Source organism: Anomaloglossus baeobatrachus, chromosome 3 (assembly GCF_048569485.1).
Source record: "Anomaloglossus baeobatrachus isolate aAnoBae1 chromosome 3, aAnoBae1.hap1, whole genome shotgun sequence".
NCBI classification, from domain to species: Eukaryota; Metazoa; Chordata; class Amphibia; order Anura; family Aromobatidae; genus Anomaloglossus; species Anomaloglossus baeobatrachus.
In genome coordinates, this window is record NC_134355.1 from 160,000,704 (window position 1) to 160,028,227 (window position 27,524).

At 45.0% G+C, this 27,524-nt stretch overlaps 1 protein-coding gene across 1 annotated transcript in view; it reads left to right on the forward strand.

Moving 5' to 3' along the window:
- The window catches only part of ADGB (androglobin), a 499,062-nt gene that overhangs the window by 251,037 nt on the left and 220,501 nt on the right, over positions 1-27,524 (forward strand). The window contains exons 20-22 of the mRNA XM_075339549.1: positions 18,532-18,705; positions 21,698-21,833; positions 26,817-26,948. Of these exons, the coding sequence (XP_075195664.1) occupies positions 18,532-18,705; positions 21,698-21,833; positions 26,817-26,948 (442 nt within the window). The remainder of the gene's footprint in view (positions 1-18,531; positions 18,706-21,697; positions 21,834-26,816; positions 26,949-27,524) is intronic.

Consider the following 27,524-nt stretch of genomic DNA (forward strand, 5'->3'; position numbering starts at 1 on the left):
ATTGTAACGTGTGACATCCCTCATACGATTTTGGTGTCTGATGCTATGTGCGCAGGTGTGCGCTCTGCACCGCAGCTTAAAAAAGGTCCGCTTCAGAGCGCAGCTGAAAAGCTGCGTTCTGAAGCGCCTCACAATGTCTGTCAGTCACTAATCTCTGTCAGTCCGTCACTATCTCTGTCCCTCACTCTCTGTCCATGTCAGTCTATCCCCCTCTCTCATATACTCACCAATCCCCGATCCCCGGCGCTGCACAGCATTCACACTGCTCCGGCGGCTTTTACTGTTTTGAAAAAGCCGGCCGCCCATTAAACAATTTCGTATTCCCTGCTTTCCCCGCCCACCAGCGCCTATGATTGGTTACAGTGAGACACGCCCCCACTCTGAGTGACAGGTGTCACACTGCACCCAATCACAGCAGCCGGTGGGCGTGTCTATACTGTGTAGTGAAATAAATAATTAAATAATTAAAAAAAACGGCGTGCGGTTCCCCCCATTTTTAAAACCAGCCAGATAAAGCCATACGGCTGAAGGCTGGTATTCTCAGGATGGGGAGCTCCACGTTATGGGGAGCCCCCCACCCTAACAATATCAGCCAACAGCCGCCCAGAATTGCCGCATACATTATATGCGACAGTTCTGGGACTGTACCCGGCTCTTCCCGATTTGCCCTGGTGCGTTGGCAAATCGGGGTAATAAGGAGTTATTGGCAGCCCATAGCTGCCAATAAGTCCTAGATTAATCATGTCAGGCGTCTATGAGACACCCTCCATGATTAATCTGTAAGTTACAGTAAATAAACACACACCCGAAAAAATCCTTTATTAGAAATAAAAGCACACACATATACCCTGGTTCACCACTTTAATCAGCCCCAAGAAGCCCTCCATGTCCGGCGTAATCCAGGATGATCCAGCGTCGCTTCCACCGCAGCTGCATGGAGGTGACCGGAGCCGCAGCAGACACAGCCGCTCCGGTCACCTCCATGCAGCAAATGAAGACAGCCGTGCGATCAGCTGAGCTGTCACTGAGGTTACCCGCGGCCACCGCTGGATCCAGTGACAGCGGGTAACCTCAGTGATAGCTCAGCTGATCGCACGGCTGTGTTCATTTGCTGTGTGGAGGTGACCGGAGCGGCTGTGTGTGCTGCGGCTCCGGTCACCTCCATGCAGCAGCGCTGGATGCGACGCTGGATCATCCTGGATTACGCCGGACAAGGAGGGCTTTTTGGGGCTGATTAAAGTGGTGAACCAGGGTATATGTGTGTGTTTTTATTTCTAATAAAGGATTTTTTCTGGTGTGTGTGTGTTTATTTACTGTAACTTACAGATTAATCATGGAAGGAATCTCATAGACGCCTGACATGATTAATCTAGGACTTATTGGCAGCTATGGGCTGCCAATAACTCCTTATTACCCCGATTTGCCAACGCACCAGGGCAAATCGGGAAGAGCCGGGTACAGTCCCAGAACTGTCGCATATAATGTATGCGGCAATTCTGGGCGGCTGTTGGCTGATATTGTTAGGGTGGGGGGCTCCCCATAACGTGGAGCTCCCCATCCTGAGAATACCAGCCTTCAGCCGTATGGCTTTATCTGGCTGGTTTTAAAAATGGGGGGAACCGCACGCCGTTTTTTTTAATTATTTAATTATTTATTTCACTACACAGTATAGACACGCCCACCGGCTGCTGTGATTGGGTGCAGTGTGACACCTGTCACTCAGAGTGGGGGCGTGTCTCACTGTAACCAATCATAGGCGCTGGTGGGCGGGGAAAGCAGGGAATACGAAATTGTTTAATGGGCGGCCGGCTTTTTCAAAACAGTAAAAGCCGCCGGAGCAGTGTGAATGCCGTGCAGCGCCGGGGATCGGGGATTGGTGAGTATATGAGAGAGGGCTGCTAACTTCAGTTACTCAGGAGATTAGCGGTCACCGGTGAGTCCTTCACTGGTGACCGCTAATCAGGACGCGACACAGACAGAGCCGCAGCATCACAATGAAGTCGGGTGAAGTTCACCCGAGTTCATTCTGACAGTGCGGCTCTGTCTGTGTCTGCTGTCATCTGCCATTCAGCTCTGCTACATGGCTGTCTGTGTCTGCTGTTAGCGGCCATGTAGCAGAGCTGAATGGCAGATGACATAGTAAAAACGCATCCCTACACATTACACACGCTTGTCAAGTCAATAAATAAAAAAAAAAAAAAGGTGCCCAATGCATACGTCACAGAGCACATGATCTAAAGGATCGCACATAACATTGATCAATTTAACATAGACTACTAACGCTCGTGTGACAGCAAATGAACGACCAACGTGAGATCTCATAGATCCCGTATGCAACCTGGGCGTGTCACATCGCAAATGCGATTGTACAACTAATTGCAACGTGTAAAGTGGGCTTAATGGAAAATAGGTAGAATTTTTTTAGTGTTTTGTCTTCTTCTTTTCTTTCTCTCTGTTTTTTTTACTTCACAGACTTTCTTAAATTGAATCTGTCACCAGCTTTTTGCTACGTCATCTGAGAGGAGTATAATATAGGAAAAGAGACTCTAACTCCAACTATGTATCACTTAATTTACTGAGTGCAGCAGTTGTTATATAATCAAAGTTTTTAGATCTAGTGTGTAGCAGAACTCAGAAAGCTAACCCCGCCCACACCACAGCTGTTTATATACATGTCTATTGACAGTGAGCTGCTTATCAGACAAGAGGCATGGTTAGATAAGGCTCATTAGCTCTATAGTCCTTGCAGTGATAATCTCCTGGTGAAAAAACCTTGTTGGTATTGAAACAATAGCACACAGCCTAATAAGCAACACACCCTTAATATTTGTGTCTCAGTCCCTACCTCATGCTGTCCTCAGATTACATAGCAAGAACCTGCGGACAAATTCTCCTTAAAACAGCAGTAGAAACATCAGTATATCTTTGTCTGAGAACATGGTATTACAAGTATGTATCATATTACAAAATGTTATACATTATGCTAGCATTGGCATAATATAGTTGATGGTATTACAGATAAAATATACCAATGTCTGCTTTAGAATAAACTATCTAACAAAGTGGTATGTATAATAAATTTCAGATAAGACTTTTGAATCAACACAAATCAGCACATTTATAAAAATATTTATTGATCTCTAGTGTCTATGCAGTGCCATCAAGTGCTATGGCTGTCAATGTGGTGGGAGGTCAGAGCTAACAGCACTATGAGATAAGATTTGCAAGTGTTTGTAATGATACAGTAACTCAGCCACATCAAAACATGACTCTGATACTGTTATATTTTCATGTGCAAATAAAACCAATGCAACAAATCAATTATATTTGCATGCCTAAGCAGCCTGATACATTATAGTGCATGTATCACATTTTACAATCTCTGAGACTTCCAAAGTTCCCAAAAGGTAAATTTCTTATATGGCCCGTGTGGATCATCACGACAAAAATGTGTGTGTGTGTAAAATATATGTGTTTTATTGAAGTCAGCAGTAGCTATATCCAATGCCGTAGCTAAAGTCCAATGGGCCCCAGTGTGAAATTTGGACCTGGGCATCTACCTGCATGTTAGTCAGACGTATGGGCCCATGTAGCATTCTATATCCTATAAGACATACGTATTCGACCACCCCATGTAATAATGCTCCCCATTCTGTGCCCCTTCCTTTAATTCTGTCTCTCATTCTGGACTCTTTCCTGTAATCATGTCTCCTCTCTTGGCCCCTATCAGGACTCAAAACCCAGTAGCTCCTGTGCACTAAGCAGCAGCTCTTCGCTTTGAGCTATTCAGCTCTCTTGACAGATCCTTGCTAATTCAGCTACCAGTACCTGTTGATTAGCTCCATCCTGTAATTTCCTGATTGGACACTCTATTTAAGCCTGGCTTTCCAATTCATTCCTTGCAAGATTAAACTCCTAGCCATTAGTCTAGAACCTTCACCTGCTGCTGTTCCATCATATTGTGATGCTATTCCCGTGTATCGACCTCGTGGTATTCACTAACTTCATTACCTGCTGCTTCACCATTTCATACTGCTGGTCCCGTGTACTGATCTCTGGCTACACACTGACTACGCTACCTGCTGTTCCTCCATATTATATTGCTGTTCCCGTCTACCGACCTCTGACTATCCACTGACTATGCTAACTGACTGTGCTTTCTGTTGTGAATACGTTTTCCAGTTTGGGGCTCCCTCTTATGGTCAGTGCTGGCGGTGCAGTTGATGTGTGGAATGAAAGCGACACACCTGCAGAGGACTGGCAATCAGGGTCAGATTGGGCTATTTACCTTAGTAGCTTTCTCTTGTTACTTGCCGGTGGTCAATTGCTCCTGTGTGTTAAGGACATTCTATAACCAGCTCTGCTCACTTCCAGAACTACTCTCAGATAAGTGGTCTTTGCACTTCTGCTGTTTGTTTTCCACTTTCTTGTTGCTTTTTCTGCTTTGATACTAATCCATAATTCCTATTTTGTCTGTGTGGCATTTGTGGTGGAATGGGATTATTCCCTGCTGGGAGTGTCTGTATACGTATCTCCATGATTCTGCAAGATTTGTGTTTGTCATGCTTGGTATTAATTCAGTCCCTTATCTGTATTAGTGTTTTTGGATCCCAGTAACATCTGAGTGCTGGTACAGTGAGGGAGAGGTTGTGTGACCTAAGGATTTTTCCATATCAGTAGTGCTGGTATATATTAGGGTTTTTACGGCTGCAGACAGTTGCTCTTTCCTATCCTATCCTATAAAGATAGTTTGGGCCTCACCTTTGCTGAACCTGTCTTTTCTGGCTTTGTGGTGTATTTTCGATTTCACCATAGCCTTTACATGTGGGGGGCTATCTGTCTATCTTTGGGGACTACTCCGAGGCAGATTAGTTTTCTTATATTTCTATCTGTGAGATTATTTAGTTCTCCGGCTTTGTCGAGGAATCCAGGTCATCGTAGGCACGACCCACGGCTACTGTTAGTTAGTTAGTTGTGTGTCAGGATTAGGTCTGCAGTCCATTAAGTTTCCTGCCACTCTGTTACCTTTTTGGGATTCCGCATTTTTTGATCCTCCTCGGTCCCTGAATGATAACAGTACCACCGGCCTAACCTAGATTCCAGGGTACTCAATAGAAGGAGAAGAAAAAGAAAAAAAAAAGTGTCAGAATTTTTTTTTTCTTGTGTGTTTTTTCCTTTTTATCTCTGGATGCTGTGGAGGATCTTACTGTCTTGGATGTCACACAATTAGCTGGGCGAGTTGATCAGCTTACTTCTCAGGTTAAGGATATATCCGATTATCTTGCCCAGGCACCTGCGTTAGAACCTAAAATACCTTTACCGGATTTGTTCTCTGGGGATCGGTCTATAGTTATGAACTTCAAGAACTATTGTAAGTTATTTTTTGCCTTGAAACCCAAGTCCTCAGGGTCTTCCAGGCAGCGAGTTCAGATTGTTATCTCTCTGCTGCGTGGTGACCCCCAGGATCGGGCCTTTTCCATGGCGCCTGAAGATCCTGCTATTGGCTTTGATCCAGGGTCAGGAACTTGCAGAGATATACTGTCAGAAATTTTGTAAGTGGGCGGTCCTTACTGAGTGGAATGATGCGGCTCTCTTTCGGAAGGGGTTGGCAGAGCCTGTAAAGGATGTTATGGTGGACTTTCCATATAGGTACGTTCTAAGCATTCTTATCAACTGTCTATATGGCGGTTTTTTTGTTTGTACCTCCTCGTCTGAACACGTTTTCAGTTATATGCATATAGGTACATGTTGTTTTCTTTTTTCTGAATGTCGATTAATGACCAGCATCTATGACCTTGTATATATTGGTGTATTCCTTATCATGTGACACATGTAAAAATTACACTCTGATTATAAATATTGTGTTCTACATATGCGATAACTAATTGATAATTTTCTTTCTGTATATCTGTATTATAGATTATCTCTGACGAAGGCCTATATGTTAAGGCCGAAATGTTAGAATATTTTTCTTTGGACCTTTGCATCAATAAAAACAAGCAAACTAAAAAATTCAAGCATTATTCTGCCTCAGACTCTTACCTTCTTTTGAGTGCCCGAGTTATTGTTTTTCTAGTCTATGGTGGACTTTCCTGTCCCCTCTGGTCTCGATGCCTCTATGTCATTGGCCATTCAGATTAATAGACGTTTATGTGAACGTAAAACAATGCGTGCAGATGTGTCGCTCTCAGAGCAGTCTCCGGAGCCTATGCAGTGTGATAGGGTCCTTTCAGGGGTGGAACGGCAGGATTTTAGACTGCGTAATAAGCTATGTTTCTTCTGTGGAGACGCCTCTCATACTATTTCTGTCTGCCCTAAGCACGAGAAACGATTTGCCCATTCATTTACTTTGGGCGGTTTACAGTCTAAGTTTCTTTTGTCGGTTTCTTTGATCTGTTCCCTATCATCATTTTCGGCTATGTCTTTTATTGATTCAGGAGCTACCCTGAACTTGATGGATTTTGGGTTTGCTGAGCGTTGTGGTTTTCCTATGGTGCCTTTGCATGCTCCTATCCCTTTGAGGGGTATTGATGCTACTCCTTTAGCTGAAAGTAAGCCCCAGTTTTGGAACTAGGTGACGATGCGGGTTGCGCCTGACCATCAGGAGGTTTGTAAGTTTTTAGTCTTGCATTATTTGCATGATATTTTGGTGTTACGAGGGGGACCCGGGGAAGCATGTCAAGATGGTATAGAGACAGCTTCTGCCGGTTAAGGACCACTGTGCGGTGTAGGGGACCGCTGCTACGGTTTGAAGAGTGAGCGGGTTACTGCTGACGATCGTCTGCTACGTCACAGGCGATCTGCGTACACCAGCTCGCCCTAACCTGTGAGGGTTGTAAGGAACGGGGCTCACAGCTCGGTGTACTTGTTGCACAATGAAGCACAGTAATGCCCACGCACGTGTGCCCAAACGGAAGTCACGGAAACGTGGCATGAGGGTAGCACAGCGGTGCCTACGCACGTGTGCTTCAACAATAAGGTGAGTCCGGAGGAGTCCCGCGGAGCTCACCAAGGGCAGGAACACGGCCTACAAACAAGGTACTGCCTGGACAGTAAGGACAAAGTTCACAAATAGACAAGATGCCTAAACAGTGGCATAGCAACACGCTGCCAGTCATCTAACAAAAGAGGACGGTCGCGCGCCGCCATATTGGCAAGTGGAGCTTTTAAGGAAGCGCAGCTCCACCCAAAGGCGGGCTCGAGGCGGAGACGACGGACTTGGCCCAATCAGAGTCCACGACATCCCAGCCCGGCCAGTCAGGCTTCACCACGTCATCAACCTCACTGATGTCAAAGCAATGGGCTTGCGACGCCTCATCAAGCCGTGTGACGTCAGGTCAGTGGGTGAATCAACACATGCCACGTGGTGCACATGCGCATCTTCCCGCCTCTGGGACATAGAGGCAGGATCTGTGGTTTCACAATGTGCAGAGATAACGGAACTCTTGCTGTTACCGTGAGCAGCTATCCTGTGCACATTGCGTAGTCTCCTAGACTTTCGGTGCTGCTGAGCAGGAGGGCTCATGGCAGGCAAGGCATGGGAGACCACATCATTCCTTGCAACAGGGGAGCCACAAGGTGTAACATTACCCCCCCGTCTAGGGCCCCCCCTGCCTGTGCTTGAAGGCAGCAACCAAACCCAGGTCCCGGATATGATCCTCCAGGACCTATGCTCCGGGCCACGACCGGCCCACTCCATGAGGTAATACCTCCTGCCCCGCATGACTTTTGTCCCTTCAAGCTCCTTTACCTCAGGGTCGTCGGACGAGAAGCCGGATTGGGCTGGTAGGGACCCTAGGTACCTAGGAGCGAACTTGGCTGCCTCTCCCCGTTGGGTGATATTCTTAGAGGACAGCCACACTAGGTCACCAGGGGCGAAAGATGGTGCAGTGCGGCGGTGCACATCAGACGTCATCACCATCCGGTCTTTGGCCCTCTTAAGGGCCTCCTGGGTGTTATCCCAGATCTCCCGGGCCTCGGTCGCCCAATCCTCCACTCTAGGATCGGGTGACATAATGGGAATCGGGATCGGGATTCTGGGATGTTGTCCGTTGTTAAGTAGGAATGGGGTCCGGCCAGAGGACTCATGGACCGCATTATTGATGGCAAATTCGGCCCAAGGAAGGAGGTTAGCCCAGTTGTCGTGGTGTGTGGAGATGAAGTGGCGGAGGTAGATTACCAGGGTCTGATTGGTCCTCTCCACCAGTCCATTGGTCTCGGGATGTTATGCGGAGGAGATGTTAAGCTCTAGCTGCAAGAGCTTACACAGTTCCCTCCAGATTCGAGACGCGAACTGGGGACCCCGGTCACTCATCACCTTGTCAGGCATGCCATGCAGCCTAAATACATGCCGAATGAACAAGGTGGCGAAGACACGTGACATCGGGAGTCGCGGGAGGGGCACCAAGTGGACCATCTTAGAAAAGTGATCCATGATGACCCACACGACCCTGTGCCCTGCTGACTTGGGCAGATTTACCAGGAAGTCCATCCCCACCACTTCCAAGGGACGATCCGCCATCGGCAGCGGGTGAAGAAGACCTGCATGATCTCTGCCGGGACGGCTTATTCTGCGCACACGACATACAGGCTCCCATGTACTCCTGTACGTCCTGGGCTAATCCCGGCCACCAATAATGCCTGGCCACTAGGTCTATGGTCCTCTTGACCCCGAAGTGGCCCCCGACCTTGGAGGCATGGGCCCACGATAGCACCTCGTTCCGTAGCTCAGGGGGAACGAGGGTCTTGCCAGATGGCAACTGATCAATAGTAGTGGGGGTGACCATCCTCAAGCTGTCCGGGGGTAATATAAGAAGGGGCTCCTCCTCTACTTCCTCCAGAACGACCATACAACGCGACAAGGCGTCGGCCCGTACGTTCTTCTCACCGGCCAGGTGGCGGATAGTAAAGCAGAACCGGGAGAAGAACAGAGACCAACGAGCCTGCCTTGGGTTCAGGCGTTGGGCTGTCTGGAGGTATGTGAGATTTTTATGGTCAGAAAACACCTCAAACGGATGTTTCACACCCTCCAGGAGATGCCGCCACTCCTGTAACGCTAAGTTCATCGCCAGTAACTCCCTATCCCCTATGGAGTAGTTCCTCTTGGCCGGAGAGAAGGTTTTTGAGAAAAAGAAGCACGGATGCTTCCTTCCTCGTTCGTTTTTCTGATACAAGACTGCGCCTGCACCGACCGAAGAGGCGTCTACCTCCAGTAGGAAGGGTTTGGAGACATCTGGACGATGGAGGATGGGTGGTCTGGAGAAGTGGGTTTTAAGAGCGTGAAAAGCCTCTACCGTCTCCCGTGTCCACGTTTTGGGATTAGCGCCCTTTGTGGGTAAGGGCAATGATTGGTGCTGCCACCGTCGAGAAGTTGGGAACGAACTGGCGATAATAATTGATGAACCCCAAGAATTTCTGGATTGCCTTCAGCGAACGGGGCTCAGGCCAGTTCATCACTGTCTCCAACTTCCCCGGATCCATTGCTAACCCCTGACTGGACACGATATTACCTAGGAACGGAAAGGATTCACGTTCAAAGACACACTTCCCCAGCTTGGCATATAAAGAATGGGCGCCGAGCCTCTTGAGTACCCGGATGGCATCCCTCCGATGGGTGGCAAGATCGGGAGAGAAAATGAGGATGTCATCCAGGTATGCAACCACAGAAAGATACAAATCCCGGAAAATGTCGTTCACAAAGTCTTGGAACACCGCGGGGGCATTGCAGAGTCCGAAGGGCATTACGAGATACTCGTAGTGACCGTCCCTGGGGTTGAAGGCAGTCTTCCACTCATCGCCCTCTCAGACTCGTACTAGATTGTATGCCCCCCGTAGGTCCAGATTCGTGAAAACTTTTGCCCCTCGGAATCGATCAAACAACTCCGTAATGAGGGGTAACGGGTATTTGTTCTTAATCGTGATTGCATTTAATCCCTTGTAGTCGATACAGGGGCGCAGATCCCCTTCCTTTTTCTGCACAAAAAAGAACCCCGCACCGGCCGGTGATATAGACTTGCGAATAAACCCTTTCGCCAGGCTGTCCTGGATATATTTGGACATAGCCTCCGTCTCTGGAGCAGAGAATGGATACACTCTGCCCCTAGGGGGCTCGGAGCCTGGCTTCAGGTCTATTCGGCAATCGTATGGCCGGTGGGGGGGGGGTTATCTGCGGCCCTCTTGGAGAAGACGTCCCTGTAAGCCTCATAAGGTACCGGTAAATCCGAACCCCCTCTATTCCCCGAGGGCCCACCAACCAACCTAATGGTAGTGGGTGGTCCGGTGGTCACGAGGTGCTCCCTACAAGAGCCTGCCCAGGACGAGATCTCCCCTGTTGCCCAGTTGAGTATAGGAGCATGCTGTCTCAACCAGGGGAGTCCCAGTAAGATCTCATCCGTCCCCTTGGGAAGCACCAGGAAGGACACCTGCTCATGGTGTCCAGGTGGTACATCCATCCTGAGAGGGATGGTGATCTGGGTAATGGGATCATCAAGGAGGGACCCGTTGACTACCCGAGTCCTAATTGGCTTAGGCAACAGAACCAAGGGGACTGAGTACTGAGTTGCCAGGGAAGTCGAAATGAAGTTGCCATCAGCGCCAGAGTCCAAGCAAGCCAGGGCAGAGAAGACAGTACTGCCGAACTGCAACCGGGCGCGGATGGTCAACCTAGAGACGCAGCGTCTAGAGTCCCCCCTCTGATGGAAACTAGACGCTGTCTTTTCCCGATGGTTTAGGGCATCGGGTGGCTATGTGTCCCCTCTGCCCACAGGAAAAGCAGATAACAGAAGACCGAGGACCTGTAGTAAAGGAAACCGCTTTGGACACCTCCATTGACTCCACGGAGTCGTCTACAGAGCAGGCTGGGAGACCTGTCCGGTGGAAGGTAGGGGCCAGACGCCTTTTAGGACGGGTAGACATGGGTGCCGAAGAGACCTCAAGCCTCCGCTCCGCCTGGCGGATATCTATGCGAGAAGCAACTTGAATCAAGGCCTCCAAGGGAGCAGGCACCTCACGCGTGGCCAGTGCGTCTTTGACGAACCCTGCCAGGCCCTCCCAGAACACAGGGACCTTATCCAGCCAGTCCATCTCTGCGGCGAGTGTCCTGAAGTGCACTGCAAAGTCCCCGACCGAAGCGGACCCTTGCCGAAGTCGTAGGAGCCGCAGCGCGGAGTCGTGGGTGACTTGAGGCCCGAGGAACACCATTTTCATGGCCCCAAGATAAGATGCAAGGTTATTCACCACCCGATCTCCGCGCTCCCACAACGGCGTGGACCACTTCAGTGCTCTCCCTGTGAGCAGGGACTGGACGAAAGCTACCTTTGCCCTCTCAGTAGCATAATGAGTTGCGGATAGCTCCAAGTAGGTGGTAACCTGATTTATAAAACCACGGCACTCGGAGCTATCCCCGCTAAAGCGCTTTGGAAGCGCAAGGTGAGGTGACCTTCCGCCCAATGCCACAGCCTGAGTAGCCGCCTGGGTGGCAACTGTCGCCAGAGCAGCCTTATCGGAGTAGGACTGCTCCACTGCTGCCAACCGTGACTCCAACTGCTGCACATAACGCAGCAACTGCTGCTGCTCTTCAGCCATAGACAGACCTTTGGCGCGACCATAATGTTACGAGGGGGACCCGGGGAAGCATGCCAAGATGGTATAGAGACAGCTTCCACCGGTCAAGGTCCACTGTGCGGTGTAGGGGACCGCTGCTACGGCTTGAAGAGTGAGCAGGTTACTGCTGACGATCGTCTGCTACGTCACAGGCGATCTGCGTATACCGGCTCGCCCTAACCCATGAGGGTTGTATAGAACGGGGCTCACAGCTCGGTGTACTTGTTGCATGATGAAGCACAGTGGTGCCTACGCACGTGTGCCCAAACAGAAGTCACGGAAACGTGGCACGAGGGTAGCACAGCGGTGCCCACGCACGTGTGCCCAAATGGAAGTCACGGGAACGTGGAATGAGGGTAGCACAGCGAGTCCCGCGGAGCTCACCAAGGGCAGGAACACGGCCTACAAACAAGGTACTGCCTGGGCAGTAAGTACAAAGTCCACAAATAGACAAGATGCCTGAACAGTGGCGTAGCAACACGCTGAAAGTCATCTAACAAAAGAGAACGGTCGCGCGCCGCCATATTGGCAAGTGGAGCTTTTAAGGAGGCGCAGCTCCACCCAAAGGCAGGCGCGAGGCGGTGACGACGGACTTGGCCCAATCAGAGTCAATGACGTCCCACCCCGACCAGTCAGGGTTCACCACGTCAGCAACCTCACTGATGTCAAAGCAATGGGCTTGCAGCGCGTCATCAAGCCGTGTGACGTCAGTGCGCAAATCAACACATGCAACGTGGTGCACATGCGCATCTTCCCGCCTCTGGGACATAGAGGCGGGATCTGTGGTTTCACAATGTGCAGGGATAACGGAACGCTTGCTGCTACCCTGAGCAGCTATCCTGTACACATTGCAGTCTCCTAGACCTTCGGCGCTGCTGAGCAGGAGGGCTCGTGGCAGGCAAGGAATGGGAGACCACATCATTCCTTGCAACAGGGGAGCCACGAGGTGTAACATTTTGGTACTGGGATTTCCTTGGTTGCAAGCCCATAATCCAGTTCTTGATTGGACTTCTTTATCTGTGACTAGTTGGGACTGCCAATATGTGCATAGTGATACTCCTGTTTTGTCTATTTCATCTCAGACACGGGAGGTCCCTGACTATTTGGCGGATTTCATGGATGTGTTTAATGAGATAGAGGCCACGTCTTTGCCTCCGCATAGGGACTGTGATTGCGCTGTTGAATTTGTGCCTGGTTGTAAATTTCCTAAGGGACGGCTTACGACTTACATTAAGGAGTCTTTGGAGAAGGGTCACATTAGACCATTATCTTTCCCTTGGGCGCCGTTTTTTTTGTGTGGCCAAGAAGGATGGTTCATTTTGGCCCTGTATTGATTATCGTCTCCTTAATAAAATCACGGTAAAATATCAGTATCCGTTGCCTCTGATTTCCGACCTGCTTTCTAGAGTGAAGGGTGCTAGTTGGTTTACTAAACTCGATCTTCGGGGAGTATAAAATCTCATTCGCATTAAACAGGGTGATGAATGGAAGACGGCGTTTAATACCCCTGAGGGGCATTTTGAGTACCTAGTGATGCCCTTTGGGCTCACTAATGCCCCTTCCGTCTTTCAATCTTTCATGAATGATATTTTCCAGGACTTTGTGGACAAGTATTTGATTGTCTATTTGGATGACATTTTGATTTTTTCTCATGACTGGGATTCTCATGTTGAACAGCTTCGGACAGTATTTCAGGTTCTCAGGGACAATGTGTTGTATGTCAAGGGATCAAAATGTCTGTTTGGAGTACAAAAGGTCTCTTTTTGGGGGTTTATTTTGTCCCCATCCTCTATTGAGATGGATCCGGTCAAGGTTCAGGCCATTCATGATTGAGTACAGCCTACTTCTTTGAAAAGCCTTCAGAAGTTTTGGGGTTTTGCTAATTTCTATCGTAAATTCATAGGCAATTTTTCCAGTATTGTCAAGCCATTGACTGATTTGACTAAGAAGGGAGCTGATGTTGTGAATTGGTCCTCAGAGGCAGTCTTGGCTTTTCAGGAGCTGAAAAGGAGGTTTACTTCTGCTCCGGTCTTGCGGCAGCCTGATGTGTCTATTCCTTTTCAGGTGGAGATCTATGCCTCGAAGATTGGAGCTGGGGCTGTCTTGTCTCAAAGGGACCCTAAGACTTCTAAAATTAGACCCTGTGCTTTTTTTCTCGGAAATTTTAACCACCAGAGCGAAATTATGATGTAGGGAATCGGGAATTATTGGCTATGAAGTGGGCTTTTGAAGAATGGCGACATTGGCTGGAGGGGGCGAGACATCAAATTGTAGTACTTACTGATCATAAAAATTTGATCTATCTTGAATCTGCCAGGAGGTTGAATCCTAGCCAGGCTAGATGGGCCTTGCTTTAAACGTGCTTTAATTTTGTGGTCTCTTTATATTCCTGGTACTAAGAATATTAAGGTGGATGCCCTTTCTAGGAGTTTCTTTGCTGATTCTCTGGATATGACTGAGCCTGTTACCATCCTGCATGAGGGAGTGATTCTCTCTGCGATTTCACCCGATTTGAGACTTGCTCTTGAGGAATTTCAGGAGAACAAACCTTGAAGATGTCCTGGGAGAAATTGTATGTTCCTGACCAATGGAGGAGTAGAGTGAGGTCTGAAGTTCATTGTTCTGTGTTGGCTGGTCATCCTGGGATTTTTGGCACCAGGGATTTGGTGAGTAGGTCCTTTTGGTAGCCTTCTCTTTATCGTGATGTGAGGAGTTTTGTGCAGTCCTGTGAGATCTGTTCTAGATCCAAGTCCTCTTGCTCTCGTTCTAGTGGACTATTATTGCCATTGCCAGTGCCTAAGAGATCATGGACTCACATGTCTATGGATTTTATTTCTGATCTCCCTTTTTCTCAGGGGATGACGGTTATTTGGGTAATGTGCAATAGATTTTCCAAAAGGATTCATTTCGTGCCACTGCCTAAGTTGCCATCAGTTTCGGAGTTGGTACCTTTGTTTCTTCGTCAGGTGGTTCGTCTGCATGGTATTTCTAAGAATGTTGTGTCCGATAGGGGAGTCCAGTTTGTGTCTAGTTTCTGGAGAGCTTTTTGTTCTAGGCTGGGAGTTGAGTTGTCCTCCTCTGCGTTTCAACCTCAGACTATTGGACAGATGGAAAGGACAAATCAGACTTTGGAAACCTATTTGCGCTGTTTTGTGTCGACTGATCAGGACGACTGGGTTTCTTTTTTGTCCTTGGATGAGTTTGCTCTTAATAATAGAGCTAGTTTGGCCACTTTGATGTCTCGTTTTTTTTGCAATTTTGGGTTTCATCTTCGGTTTACTTTGGGGCAGGTGGAGGCTTCCACCTGCCCGGGTGTTGATTCGGCAGTGGAGAAAATGCAGCATATTTGGTATCAAGTGGTGGATAAATTGTTCCACTCCCAGGAAAATGCCCAACGGTTTGCCAACCGACGTAGGACTGTAGGTCCCCGGTTTAAGGTAGGGGACTTGGTCTGGTTGTCTTCCAGACATGTTCCTATGAAAGTTTCTTCCCCAAAATTTAAGCCAAGGTTTATTGGACCTTATAAAATTTCTAGGGTAATTAATCCTGTTTCTTTCCATTTGACTCTTCCAGAGACTTTCAAAATTCACAAAATCTTTCATAAGTCTTTGTTAAAAAACTATGTTGAACCGGTAGTGCCCATGGCTGCGACTCCTGATCCTGTGTTAGTTGAAGGGGATCTGGAATATGTAGTGGAAAAAATGTTGGATTCCTGTATTGCTAGACGGAAGCTCCAGTATCTGGTCAAGTGGAAAGGTTACAGTCAGGAGGATAATTCTTCGGTGGTTGCTTCCGACATACATGCTGATCGTTTGATCCGTGCTTTTCATCGAGCCCATCCTGACAAACCCGGGAGTTCCGGTGAGGGTTCGGTGACCCCTCCTCAAGGGAGGGGTACTATTGTGAATACGTTTTCCAGTTTGGGGCTCCCTTTGTGGTCAGTGCTAGCAGTGCAGTTGATGTGTGGAATGAAAGCAACACATCTGCAGAGGACTGGCAATCAGGGTCAGATTGGGCTATTTAACTTAGTAGCTTTCTTTTGTTACTTGCCGGTGGTCAATTGCTCCCATGTGTTAAGGACATTCTGTAACCAGCTCTGCTCACTTCCAGAACTACTCTGAGATAAGTGGTCTTTGTACTTCTGCTGTTTGTTTTCCACTTTCTTGTTGCTTTTTCTGCTTCGATATTAATGCATGATTCCTATTTTGTCTGTGTGGAGTTTGTGGTGGAATGGGATTATTCCCTGCTGGGAGTGTCTGTATACGTAGCTCCATGATTGTGCAAGATTTGTGTTTGTCATGCTTGGTATTAATTCAGTCCCTCATCTGTATTAGTGTTTTTGGATCCCAGTAACATCTGAGTGCTGGTAAAGTGGGGGAGAGATTGTGTGACCTAAGGATTTTTTCATATCAGTAGTGCTGGTATATATTAGGGTTTTTACGGCTACAGACAGTTGCTCTTTCCTATCCTTTCCTATAAAGATAGTTTGGGCCTCACCTTTGCTGAACCTGTCTTTTCTGGCTTTGTGTTGTATTTTCTATATCACCGTAGCCTTTACATGTAAGGGGCTATCTATCTATCTTTGGGGACTACTATGAGGCAGATTAGCTTTCTTATATTTCTATCTGTGAGATTATTTAGTTCTCCGGCTTTGTCGAGGCGTCCAGGTCATCGTAGGCACGCCCCACGGCTACTGTTAGTTGTGTGTCAGGATTAGATCTGCAGTCCATTAAGTTTCCAGCCACTCTGTTACCTTTTTGGGATTCTGCATTTTTTTATCCTCCTCGGTCCCTGAATCATAACAGTTTTCCCTAGTGGTTGCAATAATTAGACTCCAATCGAAACCTGGATCATTCTAGTCCCTCATCATGTGCTCCATCCTTTCCCCAGCCTGTAGTAATGTCTCTGTTTCTGTGCCCTTTCCTGTAATAAGTTCCCGTCCTGGGCAACTTCCTGTAATGTACCCTGTCCTGGGTCTATTCCTGGTATGTTCCCTATCCTGGACTTCTTCCTGGTATAATGTTCCCCTTCCTGGCCCCTTCTTGGTATAATGTTCCCCATCTTGATCCAATTCCTGTTATACTGTCCCCCATCCTGACCCCTTACTCTTATATTATCCTCCATCTTGGACCCTTCCTGGTATGATGTTTCACATATTTAAAAAATAAATAAATAATTATTCTTACCTTCCTCTGCTCCAACGATGTTTGGCGTCCTCTTCCATAGCCAGCGCAGAGGCCGGCAGATGACTTTGGCATACAAGCCATGGGTGATTCATGACGTCAGCTGCCGGCCTCTGATTGGCATAGTAGTACAGTATTCCAGTGTAGGGAAGTGGCGGGTCACTGCGCTGCAGTACATTTTGGCTGAATTTGCATCCTTGCATGCACAACCAACTGATTTAGATGATGGTGTCAGTGAGCCACTCTCCCGCCTAGGCCCAGTTGCACCCTCTGTAACTGCAATCGTTACGAAACTAGCTAGATGTAAATGTCCATCATAAGCCATCTACAATATTTGGGCATGTAGGTTATAGAAAGTTGAATTCAATGATACCTTGATATCTGTGATCTGATTTCTTATTTCAGATATATCAGCATTTTTCATATATGCAAATGAGATGTTAAGACCTTTGGGCTGGACACAGATATCCCTGACACTCTGTCTGCAGAGATTATTTCAAATAAAAGGGGACATTACCAGTGTGAGTCATGTAATGACTGACAGGTTGCTCTCATAATCACACACACCTCAACAGTAAGATGATAACTAACATAGTATAGCAGAGCTAACTGTGTGAGTTATTTAGTAACTAATTAAATAAAGGTAACTAACATGCAATTATTTATTTATGTCAATGTCTTTAATAAGAAGTATGGGACACATGATGGAAAGAAAAACTGCAAGACCACACTGCACAGTTCTTTTCTTTTTTTTATCACTTTTTTTTTAAAAAAAAAAAATTTTGAAGCGATGCCACGTTAGGAAAATGCCAGCGGTTTCTTTCTTGAAATGGCTTCAGTGGTGTTGGAGTCATTTTTCACAGTGATACCACTGACACCATATTTAACCTATGCTTTTAACTCTAAAAAGTGGGAGACTTCCAAGCAAACCTGCCCAAAGATTGGTCATGCAACTACTTTTAACCATTTTATGGTTTCTGATCTCTAAAGTGGTTTAGTGAAGTAACAAAAGACTAAACAAATGCACAGCAATATAAAATTGTTAATTTTGTTCAGTATTTTTTTTCAGGCAGATTCTAGGCAGAATTCATCTAAAAAAAGGCAATGGGCCAAATGTATTAAAACTTGAATTCTTGATGAGGAGATGTGCTGAGTCAGACTCTCCTGATTCACAAAGAAGTGTAAGCTGGAAGTGTGGCATGCACCTTTGTGTGCGCCTTGCCGCCATTCTTACTCCAGTTTGTGCTAGAGTAAGATTTGTGGCATAGCAAGCACCGACACAGACCAATGTTTTGGAATGGCCATCATAAAACCCTGATCTCAACCCTATTGAAAATTTATTGGCAAAGACTTGTGGAAGGATATCCAAAAAGGTTTGACCCAAGTCATACAGTTTAAGGGCAATGGGAGCAAATACTAATGAAATGTATGTAAACTTTTGACTTTGCAGAAAGTAATAAAAATGCCTTAAAACATTCTCATTATTCTGGCATTTGGCAAATGTGAATAATTTTGTTTCCTAATTGACCTAAAATGGGAAAGTTTTATTCTGATTTCATGTCAGATAGTGAGAAATACATGCATGTGTCTTTGTAGATAGTATATGTAAACGTCTGGTTTAAAATGTGTATATACATATCTTTTTTATATATTTGTTTTCGCCAATAATATATCTTCGAGTCTTGGTGGACATCTTGGCAAATTGTGGTCATTATAATATTTCCATTTACATTGTTGGTCTACACAGGAAAGCTATCGGTTTATGGTCCTGGCTACACATATAGTAAGAGCGGTACTGAAAGTGATGCAAAACTTTAGTAATGAACATGAATTACCCGGGGCATTAAAAGACTTGGAACTCACACATTATCCACAAGAAATAAAAACAAAAGATTTGGGATTTACAGCAGAGCATTTTAAGGTAAAAATATTTTTATTAAACAATAACTGTTTATTTTTTAAATAATTGAATGTACAGATTACCGTAGTTATTTTTCATGTCTTTAATTAGTGCGGCAGAAAGAGAAAAAAATGAATGCATCAATCTCAGCCTACTTAGTCTTTTTCTTTAATCAGAGTAGGGCTACTAGTTAACAAGTGTTTAAGGCCATCCATGTAATTGGGGTCTCAAATTAGTTTCCTAAAATAATTTTCAAATCACAGTGACTCCAAAGGGATTCCAGCAACTATCGGTGGTGCTGAAATTCCTGATTTATTGAGTTTTTATCTTCTGTGGCATGTTTTTTTTTTAGTGTTGTTCAGGGGCACACAAAGAAAGAAGGAGCCTCATGCAAGAATAGTATATCGGCTATTTCTAGTATATTAGTTAATCTTATCACATCGCATCACCCAGCATGGCCGGTGACTCTCTTGACAGGAACGGGTCAACTGTATCGAAATACATAAAGCTCTCACGCTCCTCTCAGGAGAGCTGCCGGCTGGTCCGAACAATGCAATGCAAACCTTGCACGAGTTACACGCAGCCTAACCCATATTGTAGGCACACACCTGTATGACACACATTCATGTCATGTTATGACCCATACTTTGTAGGAAACTCAAAAACTGAAGCTTATATTCATGCCGGCAGATAATTACTTTGTCACATTGTCAAGCATCAGTGGGTAGACCGAAGCGTCCACACTCTCATCAGCACATCCCCCAATGGCCTACCATGAAAGCCGGTGTCAGTTGAAGACTCATGTGCCTGTGGCTGGGCTTCATAGGAGACCATGATTGTTACTATGTGCTTCAATACTGCGTATTGTGTTGCAGTATATGGTACAAATAATGGGACAAGGGACAATCGCAGGTTAAAATCCTCAAGTAAACTAAAAAATAAAGTAAAACAAAGTTTCCAAAAAATAATATATATATATATATATATATATATATAAAATGTGTGGCCCCCGTGCCAGCAGCCGCCGCTGCTCGGATCCGGACCTTCAGGGGTGGTGGCTCGAGGGTCTCCGGACCCGGGGGTCTCGTGGACACAACGAATAAATGGGGGGTCGTATATGTATGGACTGGGCCGTATTGAGTTCGTGACGCCACCCACGGTGTGTGGTAATGTAGGACACCACCGCTGCTGTGACGGGGCACCCGGGGGAGATGTTGTGCAGCAAGTTGTTAACCCCTCCGTGGGCAGGGATGGTGGACCCGGGACCCGGTTGGTACATGCAGGGGATGGCGACCGCAGGGGGTGCTGGTGTACTCATAGTTAGAAACACACACAAGTCTCTGGTAAACCAAGGTGGTTGTGGCCGGTGCTGCGGCCGGTTGCGTTCTGGTCCCCCACCCGGCTGGTGGTCTCTATCCTTTTCCTGCACTGCTTTAAGTAGAAATGACTTCCTTGTATAAAACGTAGGAGTCCGCTCCCGGCTGGATGTGGCCTAAGGAGCCGTGCCCTCAGACGCTGGCCCGTAGGATCTATGGGCCTTGGCGGTGACCTCTTTATCCCTAATCGGTGGGCTGTTGTCTTCTATGAGGGACTTTGGGTGGGACAGGACCTCTAGTCCTGGCCTCAATCGGTTAATTAACCAATTCCAGTAGGTTCTGGTTCTTGGCTTCAGGGTCCGAGTACCCCCCTTTGTGCTACAGTTTCCGGGTCGGTTCCCCGTGTCGGTACCGGCGAGCTACAACCCTGTCCCGGTCCACCTCGGTTCCACCGAGCCGTCTTCTCGTCTCCTGTTGACGGAGACCACCGTCTGCCTCCTAGCCAAGGCACCAGGGCTCCTACCCTGGTACCTGTCAGTTTGCTTCAGGCCTGGTTTTGCCAGGGCGTTTTTTATATATATATATATATATATATATATATATATATATATATATATATATATATAATATAAAATCATCGCACTTTTCCCTCTTTAAAAATAATGATATAAAAAAAGTTAAGAAATGAACATACATGGTATCACTGCATCTGTAAAAGTCTTCTTTATAAAAATATAACATTAACCTGACTAATAAACATTCTATGAATGATAAATATCAAAACACCAGAAAAGCATTCACAATGTAGTATATTCGTTAAAAAGCCCCTGCGCATCTCACCATAAAAATGAAAATATTACAGGTCTTGGGAAATGGTGACACAGGCAAATTATTTTTAGAAATCTGTTTTTTTTTCCACCACTTAAATGATAAAAAATAAATAAATACATGTTGATATTGCTGTAATTGTTCTGCCCCATAGAATCATGTTGCTAGGTGATTTTTAGCCCAGAATTGTGGGGTCTTTTGTTCAATTTCACTACAATTGGAATATTTTCCCCATTTTTCAGTACACTATGTGGTAAAATAACTACAACTAGTGCCACCAAAAATAAGCTTTCATAAGGCTATGTGGACCGAAAAATAAAAAGTTATGGCTCTTGGAAGAAGGAAGGAAAAAAACGAAAACGTAAAAATAGAAATTTGTCACTTTGGGAAACTGTTTATGAATGTGTTTATGTTAGATTTTGCCCTCATTTTATTCCTGTTCCTCCCCAGAGTATTCTGGGGTTGTTTTTTTTTTTTTTTAAATCTGACATGCTTTTAGCGATGAAAGCCTTTTCATTTAGTGCAATGTTTTATGGTTTTTAGTAAAGGGGCAGTGCTCACAGGGTAATTATGCAAAGCAACCTGAAAACACGCCCCCGAGGATCCTATGAGCATGTAAATATTAGCAGTAAATAAAAAGGCCCATATCTCTGGAACTGTATGATGGCTTTATGGGAGTAAAATAAGGACAAACATTGGTAACTTATGATCTTGTGACAGATCACCTCCAAGTAAGTAGAAAAACACTTCACAATTATAGTAGAGCTGAGTTTTTCAAGACAATAGGTCGTTTGTAACTTGGCATAACAGGACTGGATTAATTTTCTACTAAAGTTTACATGTAAGGTCTTGCTCTGTTTCTATTTCAGGCTTTTCATACTGCTTTGTGGCATCTTATGACTGAAGCCATGGGGAACAAAGTTACACAAAACTTGATATTTGCTTTTAGAGTCTTCACAATGGATTTCTCAACCATTTTGACACCAGAATCTACATCCATGCAAGGTATCTGAGCCCATCTCCAAACAAATGAAATGTAGACCTGACTAATCGCATAGCACTTTTTAAAAAACTCTTCTATATATGGAGGCTTAAATCATAAGAAGTACACTCATTTTTACCATTGTAAAATGTTATAATCTTGGATAAGAGATTATAACTGCAATAAAAGCTTTATTGTTGCTTTAAGAAACACAAATCCTTTATTACGCACAGCACATATAACAAGTATATAAGTGTGGAAAATGCTATTGAAAGTTTCCAAGGTTATAGGTAATGTAACGTCTACTTTGCTATAGTCATGTAGTTGATGGATTACATTGATCAAAGATGTCATTCTTTTCAATTTTGAATCATATTATATAAAAAAACATTTAGTGAATCACCATTTCAGAGACTTAAAGAGGTCAATCCCTTTAAGAAGAAAAAGCCTATTCTCAGGAAAAATTTGTTGTAAAAAACAAACCCTGTTTTACTCGGCCAACCCGGGTTTACCGGTGACTTTTAGGTGATATTGGCTGCTTCCACGACATCACATCGACTGTTTAGCAGCCAATCACTGTGCTCAGTGGCTCTGTCCGCGTAGACGCTCAGAACCTTTCAGCTGACTGATTGGCTACCACACATCAGCACTGCAGCTAATATTAGATACTGGGAGCAGCGGTAGAAACTCAGCAGTGGACCCCGACAAAGTGAGTAAAGCGCAGGTTGTTTCTGTTTTTTTAAAACAAACTGCATCTAGGAACTAAGATTATGTGAAGGGGGACAACACCAATAAAGGGAACCTGTCCGATGATTCATGCTGCCTTGACCATAGGCAGCATGAATGATACACTGCCTATGGTACTGATCTCTTGTATGTTTTAGTGTTCGCTCACATTTGCATATAAAATGGATGAGTTCAATGCAAAAAAAAAAAAATGTATTGCACTCAGATCAATGTTAATCAGTGCTGATCTGCAATTTTTTCCTCAGCTGTAATCATCCTGGGGAAAAAAAATCGCAGCATGCTGCATATGGTCACGTAAAATGACTGAGACTCACCAATGCAAGTCTACAGGTACAAGAAAAAAAGACGACACATGGACCATCCGTATACCATTCTGTAGGATAGAACATTGTAAATAGTCTTGTAAATGAACATCTGGCTTACACATGTCATATGGATGTTAGGCGAGGAAAAAAAAAAATCACACATTCGCATAGCTTTTGCTTGACATATTGAATATCAAACGTATTTCACTTGTCCAACTATTCTGGATGAAAATCAGACCAATTTTTTATATGCAGATGTGAGTGAACTCTTACACTGAAATCCTGTATTTCTTATAGTCTGAGGATTTTCCCAGCCCCACTCCTTTTGGATTGATAAGTTTCTTCCCATACTCACACATTATTTCTGGCCATTTTCAGTGCGTCGAGATTGGACCTTCAAGGATGACTTTTCACCAAATAGTTGCTGCAGACCAGAATAAAAATTAAAATAAAATAAGTTTTTTTCTTTCTTTTTTTCTTATTTTGCATCTCTGTTATGGAGATATTAGCCAGCAAAGTATTTAACACCTAATGAGTTAACTTTTTTAGTCCAAGTGAGTGTTATCAGACAGTTTGCACTAGGGGCGTGTACTTATTCTCCTTGTATAATGCTGACCAATCATAAGCAGTAAGAAACAATCAAAGGTATGAAGAACACGCCCCTACCATAGCTTTGAGCAGGTATCTCAGTGTGTGAGATGTAATCGCAGGGGGTCTGGTGTCATTCTACCTTACACACAAGCAGTCTATTCTGAACTACCTCTGTGTGAGAGGGAGACCCTACTCTGCACTCAGAATGAGTACAAGATGAGTGTAAGGGGATGCAGAAACGTCTGCAAGTAAACGTCGCCATCTTCTGGCCGAAGACGGTAAAACAAGAACAATTGCTTGGAATGTAAAAAAAGGAACTAAAGAATAGAAAGTGTGTTTCTCCTGGGGAAGGAATAAGAAGAGACATTGGGTCTGGGTGACACCTGTGATGCAGCTACTAAGTCTAAAAGGTTTGGCCAGGCCAAGAAAAAGAGGAGTTGGCGCCTGATCCCCCTATCAGTAAGGACAGGTGTCAGTGAAGTGGGTTTATAGCCCCATTGCCACACAAGCATCCGAGAGCAGCCAGATCCCAAGGAAGACCTGAGCTGAGAGGAAGATCAGTGACCTAAGCAGAAAGGAAGATCGGTGACCCTAGCTGAGAGGAAGATCTATGACACATGTCAGTTGAAGCTTGAAACCCGCACCTGAAGCAGAGCCATAATCGGTGCCAGTAGAAGAACAATAATCAACGCCAGTAGAAGTACCATAAGTGACACTAGTAGAAGTACCTGAGAGCCCAAACTTCATAGTCGAGTCGCAGACGCAGACTATGCTGGTCAAGGTCCAAAGCCCCAACTTGATGATCAAGCTGCAGAGCTCATAAAAATGTTTGTAATCTGACACAGCTAAACTGAGCTACACACTGACTCATGCAGCAGGTTGGACCAGGTGATCAGAGCATTATCATTGCATCTCACACACTGATAAATTTGCTCTAAGCTATTGTGGGTTATGTTCTTCTTTCCTTTGATTGTTTCTGCCTGGTTATGATTGGTCAGTATCATACAGGGGAAGAAGTACACCCCCCCCCCCACTGAAAACTGTCTGACAACACCCATGTGACTTTAAAGAAGTTATCCCTTTAAAACCAAATACTTTGATTGCTAATATCTCTGCAAGGGAGAGGCAAAATTAAAAAAAACAACACATTTTATTCTGCTCTGCAGATGCCATTACATCATGTGTCCAGTTCAACATTAAAAATTTGGTGAACGGTCCTTTTAAGGAAAGTTATATTCAGAAACTACCATGTTTTTCCAAAAATAAGCCCTCCCCCAAAAATAAGCCCTAGCAGGGATTTTCGGCATTTTCGGAGCAAGGCTTAAATATAAGCCCTCCCTCGAAAATAAGCCCTAGTCGCAGTTTAATAATGAAGTGTCCGTGCAGCTAAAAAAGTTAAAGATACTGCAGGACACTTCATAATAGTATTAAATTGGGCTCCAAGTCCCAGGAATATTATTAAGGCAGTAATTAGTTCAATTATTCCAAATATACAAATTTTTATTACAATATAAATTTATCACACCACCAGTGTACAATATAAATATAAATATAGTGACCAGTTCGGTCGCTTGCATATAGACAAAAACAAGACAAAGTATAAGATATACATAAACAATTGTCAGAAGTGAGGGTTCACATAGAAGGGATCAAGTCAGAGCCCAGGACTTAACTTTGGGGCCTCTCTGGACTGTGGCAGCATCATATCTACAGCATTGTCTGTTCTGCTATGGATCCCTTCTGACTGGTGCCATGGACCTGCATATCTGATACCATATCTCTTTGGCCTCCTGATGAACCATACGTTTTTCGTATGGGGAAACGCGTTGGGGTGGAGATTGTCCGTTTATCACTGAAGTTGATGGCTCACTTTTACTAATAAAAAGGGACATTTGGAGAGCACCACTATATACCTACCTGTACCTATATGGACTGTAATCTTCCTAAAACACTGTGTGGCGCTGCCTCAACTATCGAAGTGTGGCCCCAAAGTTAAGTCCTGGGCTCTGACTTGATCCCTTCTATGTGAACCCTCACTTCTGAAAATTGTTTATGTATATCTTATACTTTGTCTTGTTTTTGTCTATATGCAAGCGACCGAACTGGTCACTATATTTATATTTATATTGTACACTGGTGGTGTGATAAATTTATATTCTAATAAAAATTTGTATATTTGGAATAATTGAACACTTCATAATAGACAGCGGACACCCCGCAATCACATTCACCTGACGCCGAGCGGCAGGACCTGCAGTGATAGCATACCGCACACATCAGATCTCACACACAAACACATCCGATCTCTCACACACACACACACACACACACAATCAGCTCGCACACACACACATCAGATCACACACATAATCAGATCGCATACTTAATCAGATCGCTCACACAAACATCGGATCACACACACAAACATCGGATCACACACACAATCAGATCACACACAATCAGATCACACACATAATCAGATCGCACACACAAACATCAAATCACACACAAATATCGATTCACACACACATGGGATCGCACACATACTCACCACATGCAGCGACACAGATCTCTTCTCGCCGGCAGAATCCTGAGAGGCTGTGCGGTGGAGCGCAAGGACCTGCCGCAACAGGACCTGCAGACACATGTGACCTCCTCCCATCATTCTCTGCGGCCGGAAGAATTGTTTAACGCTGGATGTGGTAAGATGTGATGTGTGTGTGTGTGTGTGAGATCTGCTGTGTGTCAGTGTGTCAGCGATCTGCTGTGTGTCAGCGTGTCAGCCAGAAGCAGGGGAGGACGGCGTGCAGCACCCACCGGAGATCACAGGGAGGACCTGGGAGCCATGCAGACGTATGGGTCTGGTAAGTATGAGTCTCCTGGGAAGTGGGGGGTCTGCTTTTTTGGGGGAAACGTACCCCCCAACAGTGTTTCTCCAAAAATAAGACCTCCTCCAAAAATAAGCCCTAGTACTTTTTTCGGGGGCAAAAAAAAATATAAGACAGTGTCTTATTTTTGGAAAAACACAGTAGCAGAACCCAGTCCTTAATACCAGTAGCATGGCAATCCTTACAGGGCTACTGTGTGTAACCATGGACAAAATCCTTCAATTCGCTGAAGAAGTTTTGCAGCAGGAATAAGATGTGCTAACATACATTATGGTTATCTGATGCCCTTTTAAGAATATTAATGTACAGCTAGGTGAAATAAAAAGTCACAGTTTTGGGAAACAATTTTTGTAACATTATTACACAATTATTACAAAAACAATTTTTGTAACATTATTACACAAATCTACTTTAGATGCCAAACTCAAAGTTGAAAGTTGTTTATATTATAATTCTAACGGTTTATGTTTTTAAGATACCAAAACTGAAATTCCACCTTCCTGGCAAAATAGAACCCCTACATATGTTGAGGAAGCCTCATCTTCTAAACTTCAAGCGTGGTGGAGAGGACTTTACTGTATGAAATGTTTGAATGGCAGAAAAGCAGGTAGATATGACAGAGAAATTTTACTTTCTGTACTGTACTTACTAGATTATTAGTAGTGCAGCTAAGTAGGCTGCACATTACTAGTAAACCTGAATGCTATCTTCCATAAAACGTAACACAGCTGTCCATGGGTTGTGTCTGGTATTGTAAGTCGGCTCATTTCAATAGGGATATGCCTCAATACCACACACAATCTGTAGAGAGTTGTACTGCTGTTTTTAAAAGGAAACATACAATGGACTTTATAATCCTTGAGAAGTCCGTAAATATGTCATCTAAAATTTGAAATGCATGCCGACATTTTCACAGCAATTTAGTGATATGACTGGTATATAAGTGATCATACAGTTAAGGCCTAGCAAACACGACAAGTATTACGGAACGAGTGGAATGCGAAAAAAAAAAATCGCATTCCACTTGGACCAATATTAGTCTATGGAGCAAGCTCCCACGAGCGATTATTTTCTCAGCCCTAATCGGACCGAGAAAACAGTTGCAGCATGCTGCGAGTGAAATACAAGCTTGTTTCACTCACACCCATTCAAGTCTATGGGGCGAGAGAAACATTGCATTGCT